General features: G+C 48.2%; 2 protein-coding genes across 3 annotated transcripts in view; one reads left to right on the top strand and one right to left on the bottom strand.

Moving 5' to 3' along the window:
• Nucleotides 1–391: 391 nt before the first annotated feature.
• On the bottom strand, nt 392–10,775 carry CIAO2A (cytosolic iron-sulfur assembly component 2A). Its single transcript, XM_064157798.1, has 5 exons — nt 10,560–10,775; nt 6,182–6,346; nt 5,293–5,342; nt 3,604–3,649; nt 392–886 (listed from the first exon to the last, which is right to left on the bottom strand). The coding sequence occupies exons 1-5, from the start codon at nt 10,684–10,686 to the stop codon at nt 789–791; spliced, it is 486 nt and encodes a 161-aa protein (XP_064013868.1). The 5' UTR covers nt 10,687–10,775; the 3' UTR covers nt 392–788.
• Nucleotides 10,776–12,166: 1,391 nt separating this feature from the next.
• Nucleotides 12,167–14,864, top strand: part of SPG11 (SPG11 vesicle trafficking associated, spatacsin) — a 46,360-nt gene continuing 43,662 nt past the window's right edge. For both annotated transcript variants that reach the window (XM_064157808.1, XM_064157807.1), the window contains exons 1-3: nt 12,167–12,574; nt 13,556–13,743; nt 14,466–14,693. In XM_064157808.1, coding sequence (XP_064013878.1) covers nt 12,219–12,574; nt 13,556–13,743; nt 14,466–14,693 — 772 coding nt within the window. In that variant the 5' untranslated portion in view covers nt 12,167–12,218. The remainder of the gene's footprint in view (nt 12,575–13,555; nt 13,744–14,465; nt 14,694–14,864) is intronic.

Below are 14,864 nucleotides of genomic sequence, written 5' to 3'. Positions count from 1 at the left end.
CTGGAAGACCATTGCTGTGAGGCCAGGCTGAGAGACTCAGGGCTTTCAGTACTTAAAAGGATGAGTTGCAAGACAAAGCAGGATCAAACCGCAAAGACCTCATCCACAGGAAAATTCTACCCTCAGGTGACTTCTAAAGCAAAGCCTCCAGAACCAAGAACTTGTACTCAGAGGAGGAGAAGGCACAAATATTGAGCTGGAATAGTGACCCAGTTAAAAATCTACCTTGTTCTAATTCAGTCTCTGCATTCCAAACTCCTTTTCTGAATTAATCTTAGCTTTCAGGCCTTTGTCAACACAGAAGTTGAGCGAAACCCTTCCTTCTCAAACAGAAATCTAAGCCTAAAGAAAACAAAACCCAAAACCAATAAGAATTTCTGAGCTCAGAGCATTTCAGTACAAGAATTTGGTTTTATTTTTCCAGTGCAGTGATTGAAACCATATAGAAATCGACCTTGCAAAGCAATGGCTATCACAATGTCCATCAGAAGGCAATATGGATGGGGTTTAATCATCAAAGTATTTCCTCTGGACACCAGAAATTACAACCTTTTTAGCACTGTACACATCACTTTATTGCAGAGACTAATTCCTCAGCATTTAAATCATCTCTTATAAACAGCTTCATTTAAAAAACACGTGGAAGATAAAAAGAACTCAAGTATTAAACTCAAGGCCTTGATTATTATTTTTCTCCTTTTTTTTTCTTTCTTTTTTTTTTTTTAAACAAAGATTTTTTTTTTTTTAAGAAATGTATCAAAATGGTAACTCTGTGAGGACCAGAGCTGCTAGTCAGGTTCTGTGACACATTGCTCCACGATTTCACGCAGGTTTGGGTTCTCCATGGCAGCTGCTACTCTCTCCTTGTCATTGATCTGCTTGTTGACTGCAAAACATCACAGGGAAGTGTCAGGTCAGAAGCAGCTTTCAAGAGTGTAAAGGGTTAACCCTCCAGGGAGTGGTTTTGACTCTGACCCCCAGGTTCTCCTGACTCCTCCCTGAGGGTGGGTCCGAGCCTTACTCCAGGTGTAGTGTTTAGCCCACTTCCTGTCTAGCCCCCTATAAAAACAGAGGCACTCCCCCTTTCATTCTTTCTTGCTCTGCCTCCCTGCTTGACAGCATCACCATCCTGTTCCTGCTGCTCTTTGTTTTACCACCAGAGGGACAAAACCCACTGCCATCAACCTGGGTGATCTTATTACTGTCTACAACTACCTGAAGGGAGGCTGTACCCAGGTGGGGGGTGGCCTCTTCTCCCAGGCAACCAGCAATAGAACAAGGGGACACAGTCTCAAGTTGTGCCAGGGTAGGTATAGGCTGGACGTTAGGAAGAAGTTCTTCACAGAGAGAGTGATTGGCATTGGAATGGGCTGCCCAGGGAGGTGGTGGAGGCACCGTCCCTGGGGGTCTTCAAGAAAAGACTGTATGGGGCACTTAGTGCCATGGTCTGGTTGATTGGTTAGGGCTGGGTGCTAGGTTGGACTGGATGATCTTGGAGGTCTCTTCCAACCTGGTTGATTCTATGATATACTGTATCTTATTTTCCCTTCTCTATACCTCTTTGTAACTCCTCTACCTCAAATACCTTTTATTTATTGTTAAAATTTTCTCTTTTAACTTCCAAATTGAAGAGAGACTATTTCTTTGGCTGTGTTTTACTTTTCCCTCTCTACATCTAATTCCCTTTCTTTGATTAAAAAAAAAATAGAGGAGAGGAAGAGGGAAAGGCATCCTACAAATTGTCATTGGTTCCATTACCTATATTTGAGTCTCTGGGCAATTTAAACTAGAACTGAGACACAGAGGTACTTCACAGACACTGCCTCAGCAACATGACAAAGCCAAGATATCACAGTGAAGATCCTCCAGCCTGATGAGATCTTATTAATGCTTACAAATATCTAAGGGATGGGTGTCAGGAGGGTGGAACCAGGCTTTTTGCAGTGGTGCTCAATGACAGGACATGAGGCAACAGGCACAAACTTGAACATCAGAGGTTCCATCTAACACCAGAAGGAACTTCTTCAATTTAATTTGGTTCAGCTGAACCAAAAGCTTCTAAAAATCTTACCTTATGCTGGCTTTTCTCTCCTTGCTCTCTAGTTTTAGCTCTCATAATGATGTCAGTGTTTATGTCTGGCCATACAAGTGGTTCCCTGAGGCCACTGGGCTATCAGGCAGATAAGGATGAGCAGGCCAGGGATGTGGCACTGCCTCCAGCCACTGTGTCCTTGGCTGCCTGTGCCCTCCCTCAGCGGTGCCCAGCAGCATTTCTAGGAGCCAGCTCAGAACGTTAAAGAGTGCAACCTACTTTTAGGATTGTTGGCTCCATTCTTGGTTTGGTTTTGTGGTTTTAGTTATGTGGGGCATAGTACTTCTCTTTTTCTACAGAGAGAAATGCCAGCACTCTCCTCACAATTAATGAGAGTCATTTTGCCACTGAGTTGAGAACTGAAGTCCACTGGTGCTAGAGCTCTGGAGCAGGCTGCTCTGAGAGCTGGTGGAGTGTCTATCTCTGGAGACATTCCAAACCCACATGGACATTTCCTGTGTGATCTTCTGTAGGTGACCCTGCCTTGGTAGGGGGGTTGAACATGATCTTCAGATCAATGCACCTTCCAACCCTTACCATTCTGTGATTGTGTGAGATGCCAACTCAGAGACTGAAAAAAGGTGCAGTAACAGCACATTGTGATAACTTCCTTTCCAATTGTCTCTTTAGGTGGAAGGTATCTGCATAATAGCCAAAGCTGAGGCTACTGTACCAGTAATAAAGCACTATACAGACAGATCTTTTAGAACTGCATGGCCTAGACTAAGGTTGTGCCAGCAACAACAGAAGGACAAGATAAGAATAATATGAAGAGCCAGCAAAGGACTGAGGATCCATAGGAAATTCAGAACACAGCAAACAGCAGCTCAAGTCACATAAAAGAAAGAAAAAAACATCAGGAATCAAACATTTCTGTGACTCGTTTAGTTTAGGAGAAGAATGCAAAGTGCTCTAACGATCCCGTTTAATATCAAGGGTGAAATTCCTGACAAATTAGTAGCCCCAAGCTCTCCAGCTTCAACTTCTAGTCAGTCAAAACGAACTGATTGCCACCATGCAAAGTTATCTCATGCTGAAGAACAAAATTCCTAGGACACTGCCTGGACAAAGGATTCAACAGGTGTTTCAGACAGTGATTTTCTGAAGGTCGGAAAGAATTTGCATATCCTCTGCCTTCTGATTCAAAAAGCACGGGCTGAAAAAAGTCTATTTTTCTTCTTATGCTGATGTGAAGATCAATCAGCCAGGAAGTTCTTTTCAGCAGCACAGTAGCAGCTCTTTTTGTTGTAAACATAACTTAACACCTGGGAGAAGCCTGGGGGTTTGTTTTGGTTTTGTTATAAAGAAGCCAGCCCCCAAAAAACCAAACCAACAACAAAAAGGCAACCTACACGGAACAGCTTTTGAATCAGCCTCAACTGCAGGTTTCATTTCAAAGCCTTGAAGTGTGTTTGTTTGTGCAATAGAGAGGAAGGTGGGGAAGGAAAGAACTTCTCAAAAGCAGGCAAACACACAGGCTAAAGCTGCACTCATTCACAAGCTCTACTTACTGTCCTCCTCAGTGGAATGTGTACCTTCAGATATGTAGATTTCCAGCTAGAGGAGAGATCATTCGTGTTAGATGCATGCAACAGCTGTATATATTCATTGCTGGAAGAGAAAGCACTGTACAGTGCACATGCAACACGTTTAATTCCACTTCTAAGTTGGATGCTCACAGACAATGAGAAGGGATCAATGTCAAGAACTCATCTTAAGACTCGATTACACCACACAATTTCCTCCTCCATTTCAGAGGGAGGTCTCAAATGAGTCTTTCTTCAGAGCTGTGGAAGCACTCATTTGCTCCTCACTCATATCAACTGCTCTGGAGAAAATAACTGCAGACAGGCTGCTGGAAACAGAGTGGAGAACTGGCACTGCTTCCTCAGCAACTTCTCTGCAGGCCACAATTCAGAAGAGTTTAAGAACTAGCACTTACAAGCTAAGCACCCTTGAAAAGATGTCCTTAGGAAGAGATTGTTCCTAAGACACTCCTGGTTAAGTTTTGCTCAGTGATTAGAATCATAACAGATATTTGATGAGAAGATGGTTGTATGATGCAGCATCAATTTCCTAACCTAAACCACTTTCATGGATTTAACAGGCCTGGGAAAACCAACAAAAACAAACCCTTCACACACATTGAGCTGCTGTGCCCAAGGGAAAGCCAAGTAAACAAATCTCATGCCTTTTATCCTATTTTCACCAAAGCTAAACCTATTTGTTGCCATGTGTCCAGCCAAAGAAATCCCTGTCCACCTAATTCTCTAGAAGTCAGAGTCTTAGTTTGGATTAACTAGAAAGATAAAGCTAGCAACAACAACAAAAAATCAGCACCAGAAATGCTCAGCTCATTAATTGACACTTTACATTAGCTTGGGCAAGTTTCTAAAGGTCTGTAAAAGATGGTGCTTGTCATTAAAGGTCTACTCTTAGCTCCTGCTAAGACCTAACCAGCTTTGAGGACATATTTAAGGCTATATTAAGGATATATTAACTCTTTCCTATGGAGTTCCTTAGGCTTCAGCAGTACAGGCAGGGCTGGCCCCAGTTAGGGACAGTGCACTGACCAAAGTCAGGCCCATGTGCCACTTATGTAACAGTCCTAAGACCAAAGTCATCAGAAGATCCTTCAATGCTTGAATTCTGCAGCTCTTCTACATGTAATGAATCTGTTCTCAAGTTTGCCTTCCTAGATGATGCCTACACAAAGCAGTGGAGCTCTGCTGAATCAGTTTCTAACATTCTCCTTGCCTTCAGCACTTGTTCACAGAGGGCTGGTACATTGGAGAACCCTCTCAGATATTCCAAAAGGCACAGCAGAGTCAGAAACTCTTTGCATTTTATATTTATGATGCTTGGAGACACTGAAATAGTGCAGAATGCCAAATTAATTTGCCTGAAGACAAGAGCATCACTTTCTTTCATCATAGCACTACATTTGAACACTTTACCAGCTGGCCAGAATCCAACTGACAGCTGGTGTGGAAATCCCTTTGAAGAGTGGATTTCAGAGGTGCAGGAAAGGCAGATGCACAGCTCTTCTGAGACCCCTTCAGTGTAGCACCACTGTCCTGTAACACTCTGTCCCTTCATAACCACAACCTTAAATCACAGCCCATCTGACCCTGCAGCTTACACATCTTCACAGCCTGGCACAGACTCCTGTCATTAAAAGCAAGTTCCAGATACTTTACCTTATGTCTGAAAGGCAAACACCTCTGAAGCTTGATTCTTAAACATAGGCCTGTGGAGACAATGCAGAATTCTCCTGTAAAACTTCCAGGTTTCAGGTGAGTTTGCAAAGAATCCCTATTTAATAATCAAAACCCACCAGAGAAGCTTTCCCCTCTTGTGTTCTGAGCAGCATGAACTGGAGGAGAGAGCTTTTCTGAAGAGCTGCCCTAACCTGATAAAACTACATGAACATCCCCATGTTTCCTCCTGGGTTTTGTTTGTCTGCATTGCTAGAAAGGACCTCAAGATGCAAGTCCTGGCCAAATAATACTGAATTTTAACTAAGGCTGCTATTATTCAGACAACCTAAAACTAACTTCACACTGAGATGGTGAGAAGAAGTTGGTTCTGCACACTAGAGTTGTGCATGCAAATGTTCTTGGTTCTGAGCATTGGCTGAAAAAGAAGAGTAAAATCTTAATCAGTTAATTCCTGCTTTAACCAGCTACCCTGCCACCCTACAGCATAAATCATTGATTCAGCCTGGAGAAGAGAAGGCTGCAGGGAGACCTTCTGGTGGCTCTTCAGTACTGAACAGGGTCGATCAGAAAGCTGGGGACAGGCTTTTGAGCAGGGCCTGCTGCGACAGGACAAGGGGTGATGGTTTGAACTAAAAGAGAGAAATTCAGACTGCAGAGAAGGAGAAGTGATTGAGACTGAGGGTGGTGAGAGTCTGGCCCAGAGAGGTAGGAGATGCCCTAATCTCTGTAACCATTGCAGGTCAGGCTGTTTGGAGCTCTGAGCAGCCTGCTCTAGTTGCAGATGTCCCTGCTGACTGCAGGAGGTTTAGAGTGGATGAGCCTGAGAGGTCCCAGCCTGGGATTCTCTGATTAACAAAACAAATCTTACCAATCAGAGTAGCCAAAGAGCAATGAGGTACTGTTGGTGTAAACCTGATGATGACCAGATACTCATCTTCACCTATCTCCTGCACCTCCACACAGCTTTCTGTTACCACTTCCAGTTCTTCTAAAGTGTTTGGCTTCTCTGGGTCCCGGATGGTGCGGATTATATCTGAAGCAGAAGAGAAACAGACAGCAATGAAGTGGCTTGCCCAGATTTAATTTTCATTAGAAACCTTCTTTCTGACACTGTTTTTTTTTCCTCAAGAAATGATAAAGCTATAGACATCAGCATTGCATTACCTCAGCCTGCTTCACAGGCTCACAGGATGTTAGGGGCTGTAAGGGACCCAAGGAGATCATCAAGTCCAACCCCCTGCTAAAGTAGGGCCACACAATCTAGCACAGATCACAGAGGACACACATCCAGACAGGCCTTGAAAGTCTCCAGGGAAGGAGACTCCACAGTGTCCCTGGGGAGCCTGTTCAGGTGCTCTGTGACCCTCACAGTAAAGAAGTTCCCCTTGTGTTGAGCTGGAACCTCCTGTGCTGCAGCTTACACCCATTGCTTCTTGTCCTATCCCAGGGAGCAGTGAGCAGAGCCTGTGCCCCAGCCCTCAGATATATAATATAAACATGTATTAACTCCCCTCTCAGTCTTCTCCAGACTAAGCAGCCCCAGGTGCCTCAGCCTCTCCTCATCAGGCAGTGCTCCAGTCCTCTCATCATCCTCACAGCTCTCCGCTGGACCCTCTCCAGCAGATCCCTGTCCCTCTTCGACTGGGGAGCCCAAAACTGAACACAGTATTTAAGATGAGGTCTGACCAGGGCAGAGTAGAGGGGGAGAACCTCCCTTGATCTGCTGGACACACTCTTCCTAATACACCCCAGGATCCCATTGGCTTTCTTGGCCACCAGGGCACACTGCTGTCCCATGGACAACTTGTTACCCACCAGCACACCCAGGTCCCTCTCCACAGGGCTCCTCTCCAGCAGATCACCTCCCAGCCTCTACTGGTGCAGTTTATTATTGCTCCCCAGGTGCCCGGGGCAGTGGTGGAGTCCCCACCCCTGAAGGCACTTCAAAGCCATGGAGAAGTGCTGAGGGTCATGGTTCAGTGGTGACCTGGCAGTGCTGGAGTAATGGTTGTACTTGACGAGGCCTTTTCCAGATTAAACCATTCTATGACATTAACCTACTCCACAGATACACCCAGATGTAGCATTTCAGAGAGGTCTGCTTGCCCTTCGGGTTTGTCAGCATCTACCTAACTGACCAGACAAGCCAGATTTCCTTCTCATCTTCTTTCCACTTCCCTGTCTGGGCCTCATAGATAAGCTTCTGAAGCCATCTTAAGGAAAGCCAGTAGAGAAACACTACACTGAACCATATTTAGCTGCAGCAATGGTCACTTTCTTTTACTAAACTACACTTTTGAAGCTATCTGTCTAGAAACTGGCAACGACCCTGCCTTTAGAGAAGCAGTGTGGGCAAGGTTAGCTGAAAGAGGTCTCATCACACAATGAAACAGAATCACACTGGCTGCCACTCTGCCAAAAAGCAGAAGTTTTGAAGCAACGTTCAAAAGCTGCAATACTGGATTGTAAGACACCACCAAAACAAAGCACAGGAGAGGGGATTCAGTAAGTTCCTAAGAACCTGACAGAAGGACATTCCAGAGTGCTTGCTGAGCAATTCAGCTCAGGAGAGGTCTCATCAGTGCCACAGACTCAGCATAACATGAAGAAACGTTCAGACAATGAATGCCAAACCTAGAAAGCTCCCAGCTGCCACCTTGCACTTGCTTCTGCCTTGTCTGCAGCTGTTTGCCCCTCAGAAATGCAAGTATCAGCACTTCTGCTCTAAATAGGGTAACTAAACCAGCTCTTAACCTGTATCCTTTAACAAAAGGCATGAGTGGGTAATTTTAGCTGGCTGTAGTGACTTTATTTTTAGTGTCACCCTACCAACAGGTCCACTACAGCAGCTAACAGCATTGCTGGAGCAAATGTGACTCCAGCCCCTGCTGCAGCAGATGACTCCAGTCTATCTGTAGGTACAGACAGACCCACCCAGCCCTGCAGAGCTGCAAAGCTGCTTTTGGTGCATTCCTGCCATGCAGCTGATAGGCCCAGCCTCACGGCAAGGACCTCACAGCACTCTCTTACTCCCAGGAAGGAAGGAAGCAGGCAGGAATGCCTGTATGGAGTCCATCCACCTCAGAGGGGGAATGCCTAAAGTCAGAGATAGACCCCTACAGACTTGAGTTTGTACAAGCTTTCATGCCTGGGACTCAGCTTACCTTCTGCAAACCTTTACCCTCCTGTAAAGGTCACTCAAATCGCTCTTCAGACCTAGGAATTGCTTCAAGAAGGCTGGGAAACACCTGCCTTCCAAAACAAGCTGTCAGCACTCATACCTTCAGCCAAAATTTGAGATGGGTGAGAGAGATGAGTCCCACTCCCTGACTTCCAGGGAGGCAGAGAATTGCTTGCCTCGTTCTGAAGCCCCCAGCCTCTGTTTCTCTGATTACAAGAGGATATGATGCTGCTGAGGACACAGGCTATTAGTTCTGTGCTCCCAAAGAACTGAGAACTGTCCCCTCAGCTACACTAAGCATCATGATGGTAGCAAAGGAAGTGTCTGGCTTTATTAGAACATTCTCCAGCTAACAGATGAACAGACTCATTTGTCAGGCCAATAGAAAAGCCAATTTCCACCTCTTCTCCATTGTTCTGACTCTAGTATCACCTTCAAGTCCTAGGCAGCTACTGCAGTCTAGCCAAACAAGAAATGACTTCACATCTAAATACAATAGAATTATCTTCACATAGAGGTCTCCTTCTGATTTATTCTGATACATTTCTTCCTTTATTTTTAAATTTCATCCTCTTCCTATGTGAAAAGGCCCAAGAGAAAACCAGTTCCTTCACCAAGCAGCAAGAGGAAGACAGGCTGATTTACTTCAGCAGGGCTTCATGGATGCCTCTGGCCTTTTGAATCTAAATTCCACATGGACAGATTCTTTACTTCTGCACAGATCTCACACATAGGCATAACCCTGTGGATGAAGGGAAATTAACAGGGCTGCCTGAATGGTTCAAGTTGGTAACCTAAGTTCTTACTTGGAATCACTGATGTTTCTAAGTATTAAAACATCACTTGAGTTGTAAAACTGAGTTTGTTTGTTGTTTCCTCTTATTCTTTTCAGCACTGTGTATAATGCTGCATAAAAGCTTCACACTACTCCTAAATGCCTACAAAATAAGAGTGTCTGTGAGCTTGGCAATGGCTTTGGCATACTCTTGGATCCTACAGGCTGCATTTCCAGATGTAAAATCTCTCTTTTTCACTAACTCCTTGGTCATTCAGTAACAGAAATCTCCCTTTCTCTGGACTAAGTGGCTGACCTTGCTGGAATTACTTGCCTTCCTAGGTGTGTGCAGCTCCTCTTCTGTCTAAGCTGATGAAACACTAAGGTAACTCAGCCCAGCACAGGGCCTGAGCAAGCCCAGCAGCAGTCCAGCCCCTTTCCCACATGCTCAGGAGCTGGGAAGCAGCAGCAGCAGCACCCAACAGCATCAGACAGTTTTCTCAGCACACTCCTTGCTCAAGATCCTAAGAATGACCACAGCATATGTCCCATCCCAAGGTCACAGCATCCCACCCACCTTCAGGCACGGCCTGGGACGACAGTGTGCTGGGGAAAGCTGGCACCCAAGGCTGCCCCTCACCCTGCCTTAATGCTTCTTGGATCCCCTAGTACCGCAGGGGTGCCCCACACCTCTGACAGCGATTCCAATCCTCAAGTAAGCTAAATATCCTTCCTTCCCACCCCACACCAAGAGCAGCCACCTTCCTTCCAGCCCCTCAGGAGTCCCACGGGAGTGTTCCCACACATTCGACCCCAGAACACAGCTCTCGGCCCCCATCGAGGGCTGGGCAGGATCTGGCTTTCCTCACCTCACACCCGAAGGACACAGCACCAACAGCCCCAGGATCCCTCACCACCCTTGTCCCACAGCCCCTCGCAGCCGCCCACCACACCTGCCCCACAATACCCTTCCTTCTGCCGCACACCGAGCGCAGTCACCTTCCCCCCGGCCCCGGGAGCCCCACAGGAGCCTTCCGCGCACTCAACCGCAGGACACAGCTCCCGGTCCCCGCCAAGGGCTTGGCCGGGCCTGCTTTCCCCCCACACACACCCCAAGGGCACAATACCGATAGCCTCCACGGTCCCTCACAACCCACAGCACTTCATACACGCCTTCCCCACGCTCCTTCATCCCCTCGCCTCACTTCTCCTCACAGGCTCCCTCACCTCAAGCCCTCTCCGAGGCGCGACCCTTGAACCCACCCTCCTCAACCACCCCACGACAGTCACCGTAAACCTCGAGCGCCTTGTCCTGCTCCATGGCCTGCTTCCGGGGGGCATGGCAGCCCCTACGCAGCCCGGAGTACCACAGCACCCTGCTCAGTGTGTGCGACAGCAGCCCCAGCACCGCCGACATCCTCCCGCTCCGCCATGGGAGAGCGCAGAGCAGACCCTCACGGCCACCGTCGGCCGCGGGCAGAGGGAAGCTCCTCTGAGGGCGGGGCCAGGGAAGGGCTAGGGGAGGGGTCAAAGCGGGGTGGGGGCGGGGCCGAAGCGGGGTGGGGGCGGGGCCGCTCTGCGGATGCTCCGCCCGGGGGAGGTTTCGGGTGGACGCTGCAAAGAGTCTCCGCTCCTTGAGGGCTGTCAAAGGCTGGCCCGGGAGGTGGTGGCGTCTGACCGAGGAGGTTGTGAAACACAGAAAGATTTCTTCTCTGGAAGTGCTGTCTACAACTACCTGAAGGGACATTGTAGCCAGGTGGGGTTGGTCTCTTCTCCCAGGCAACCAGCAACAGAACAAGGGGACACAGTCTCAAGTTGTGCCAGGGTAGGTATAGGGTCGATGTTGGGAGGAAGTTCTTCACAGAGAGAGTGATTTCCCATCGGAATGGGCTGCCCAGGAAGGTGGTGGAGGCACCATCCCTGGAGGTCTTCAAGAAGAGACTGGATGAGGCACTTGGTGCCATGGTCTAGTTGACTGGCTAGGGCTGGGGGATAGGTTGGACTGGATGATCTTGGAGGTCTCTTCCAAGATGATTGATTCTATGCTGCCTGTAGAATCCAAGAAGATTCCAAAGCCATTGTCAAGCTCACAGGTAGAATCATAGAATCATAGAATCAACTCTTATTTTGTAGGCGTTTAGGAGTAGTGTGAGGCTTTTATGCAGCATTGTACACAGTGCTGAAAAGGATAAGAGGAAACAACAAACTCAGGTTACAACTTGTGTGATGTTTCAGTACTTAAAACCATCAATGGTTCTAAGTAAGAACTGTGGAGTTTCAAAGCCCTGGAGATGTGGTGCTGAGGACCATGGTTTCACAGGCCCACAGGATGTTAGAGGTCGGAAGGGACCCAAGGAGATCATCGAGTCCAATCCCCTGCCAGAGGAGGACAATCCTATCTAACACAGATCACAGAGGAACACATCCAGACAGGCCTTGAAAGTCTCCATAGGAGACTCCACAAGCTCTCTGGGGAGCCTGTGCCAGTGCTCTGTGACCCTTACTGTAAAGAAGTTCCCCCTTGTGTTGAGCTGGAACCTCTTTTGCTGCGACTTACACCCACTGCTCCTTGTCCTATCCCAGGGAGCAGTGAGTAGAGCCTGTCCCCCCACCTCGGTTTGGTGGTGACCTGGTAGTGCTAAGTTAATGTTTGGACTCCGTCATAACTAAAAGATCTCTTCGAATTCAAACGACTCCATGCCTCTGGTCTATACAGGCGCCGCAACCAGCAGCCTCTCCCGCTCCCACCGGCGCCCGCCGCCGCTCAGAGACACCGCAGCTCCCAGGATGCATTGCTGTGCGGGCGCCGCCCGCGGTGCGTTCTGGGAGCTGTAGTCCACCGCGTTGGCCAGCGCTGTCACCTGACCGGGCAGAAGGCTCCACCCCGTCCAACATGGCGGCGTTCCGGGGCGGCCCCGGGGCCGGGGGTAGCGGCGGTCCCTGAGGCGGATGGAGGGCTCGGCACGGGAGCTGCGCCCGCCGCTGGCATCCCGCTCGGCAGACGCGCGGTCCCTGAGGCGGATGGAGGGCTCGGCACGGGAGCTGCGCCCGCCGCTGGCATCCCGCTCGGCTGACGCGCGGTCCCTGAGGCGGATGGAGGGCTCGGCACGGGAGCTGCGCCTGCTGCTGGCATCCCGCTCGGGAGACGCGCGGCACTCCCCGAGGGACGCAGCCTGCGTCCGGCTGAGCAGGGGCCAAGATGCTCTTGGCACTCTGCTGGTCTCTGGTGGGATCTACCTGGAGTCCCTGGTGCCGGGCGGAGGCGGCCGGGCTCGGGGCAGCGTCCTCCCGGGAGACTGGGCTGAGTAAGTGGCGGGGGGCGAGAAGGTGAAGGGGAGGCCGGGAGAGATCCGCTGGTGTCGTTCTGCTTTGGTGGAAGGTGCCGGGGGGACAACAGGAGCTGAGAAAACCCCCTGAGGGGAGCAGTCTTGGAGAGGTGAGGGCAGCCCTGAATGCTGCCAGAGACTGAGTTCTTTTGCACTTTGCCTTGGAACGGGATGCCCTCTGCTTAAAATAACTTTGTGGGAGGGGACCTTTATTTGTATCTGCTTCATTGTTCGGTCGTGGGTATATTAATTACAGTAGAAAAGGAGAAGGAGAAGATATGTCTGTCTGTCTTGTGCCCTGATTGCTTGACTTCCCTGTCTGTTGGTCAGGGGCAAGCTCTTGTGTATGACGTTCAGTGGTCACAAGATATTAGTGACTTTTAATGCTGAGTCAAAACCACAGTCACATTGCAGTTCTAAATGCCTAAATGTGTCAAGCAGTACCAACTCTGCTGTGGTCCTCTAGTCTTGTGTTTCACTCTCCACCATCCTAAGTGGCCTTTTAGGTGTTTCCTGTGTAACTGATCCCCTTTCCATAGGAGAACAGGTGTGGAAACAGAAACCTGGAGGGTTCTGTGGCCTAAACAACAGGGAAGGAAAAGCTGTGGAAATGGGCAATCTCTTCTGCCCTTCCTAGCTGCCAGTGCTGGTGTTCCTGCTCCTTGCAGTCCTGAAGTAGAGCATCACTCATGTGGCACCTGTCAGGGATGACTAAAGAAAAGAAACACACAAGGACAGAGAAAAGCTCTGTGTATTCTTGAGAGGAAGAGGAGGAGGAGTTTTCTCAAGTGTTGCAATCTCTGGCAGAGGTGAAATAGGAGGGGAGGGGGTGGTGGCAGAATCTTTACTGCGAAGATAAAAGTTATACCAACCATCATAAGCACACTTCCACAACCCTTCACTGTGTGGAGTGTGGCAAGAGACAACGGTCAGTAAACAAAGTGCATCTTGTGTCTTTAGCTTCATGTGGGAGAGCACAGAAGATGATGATGATCTGCGAGCAGACAAGACCAAAATACTGGCTCTTAGTAAAAATCATGAGCTGTTTGTCTATGAATTCACTCTAAAAGATGGAAAACACAACCCAGTTGCCCTGCACAGTTGTAAGGAAGACACACTTAAAAAGCATCTTGAAGTGGAAAACATCAGTGAGTAGATTTCCCTGTCTGTGCCATGGCTGATGTGGTTATGGGTCTGACTCTGCTTCAGCTTGGTGAAAAGGGAGGGAGGAGACCTGAACATTGGGGAGGTGTCAGGTACGTTCACACTGCTTTCAAGTGATCAAGAAACATTTCTGTATTCAGAGGCTGGTAGAGGGAATTAAAGGTGTGTAGAGTAAGGTGTTTGGGTGAAAGAAAAAGAAGCTTTAATGGAGCCTACTCATGCAAGGCTGCAAGCTCAGATTTTCCCTTTGACATTGGGAACAAAATGGAGAGAGGGCTCCTCACTATTCCTGCAAGGACTAATTCTGGTTGAACTGTGCATTCTCTGCTTAGCAGGCATCAGGCCCTGCTGCAATGTACAGTCTGCAGGACCTAGACCTCTGATGTTTTTCTCCCCTTGCTAAAGTACTTTTATTTCCAAAGAGTGTAGTTTTTACTTTCAGTTCTGACTGAAATACTCTTTTGGGAGGGCTTGTTGGTGTTCTTCATAGTACTGTCCACTTAAAAAGCCTTCCCTGTTGTAGCAAACTTGTAAAATTAGTGCACCTGACATAGAAAAAGACAAACCAAGCCTCCTGTTTTCCCCACTCCCAGCTTTTGTTAAGGTGGTAGCAGAGCGAATGGGTTTGAGCTGTCTTTCTTGAGGTATCTTCACAAATCACATGTGCCAGGCTGCCATAACCCTCAAAATACCTTTACATTTACAGGTCTGTCTTCAGTTTTCTCTGTGAGGTTGCTGTCTTTTGGAAACAACAAGTGTAAACTTCTGCTCAATAAGTTTGTCGTTGTGCATCTTACCTTTCCTGGGAGAGACTCACCCTTAGAGATGTGTCGCTGCTTTGCCCTTGATTTGCCTCCACCAGTTTTGGACAGGGTAACAGATACAGACTTCTGCAGAGGGATCCTGTTCCTGCTAGACAGTTCTGGCTGGATTTGTATCCTTTGCTGCAGGGACTGATCCCAGTGTGAATCCTCTAGAAGAGCATAAATGTTAATCTTAGTTCTGCCTAGCAGAAATGAGATGTTCAAGTGTGTGGTTTGGAGGTGCTTTCGCTAAAGGGGTTCTGCAGCCAAGTGCTGGATGTTGTGGTACCACATGCTAGAGT

The sequence above is a fragment of the Pogoniulus pusillus genome, chromosome 17 (assembly GCF_015220805.1).
Source record: "Pogoniulus pusillus isolate bPogPus1 chromosome 17, bPogPus1.pri, whole genome shotgun sequence".
NCBI lineage: Eukaryota > Metazoa > Chordata > Aves > Piciformes > Lybiidae > Pogoniulus > Pogoniulus pusillus.
Note: the sequence above shows the minus strand (reverse complement) of the source record. Positions and strands in the feature narration are given on the sequence as shown.

Bases quoted from the DNA above. Each gene is read 5' to 3' on its own strand.
- CIAO2A (XM_064157798.1), bottom strand. From the start codon at position 10,686: ATGTCGGCGGTGCTGGGGCTGCTGTCGCACACACTGAGCAGGGTGCTG. The intron at 6,347-10,559 runs GTGACTGTCGTG...CTTCTGCTTCAG, and splicing joins CAAGGCGCTCGAGGTTTACG to ATATAATCCGCACCATCCGG. The intron at 3,650-5,292 runs GTAAAGTATCTG...TCTCTCCTCTAG, and splicing joins GTTTGCCTTTCAGACATAAG to CTGGAAATCTACATATCTGA.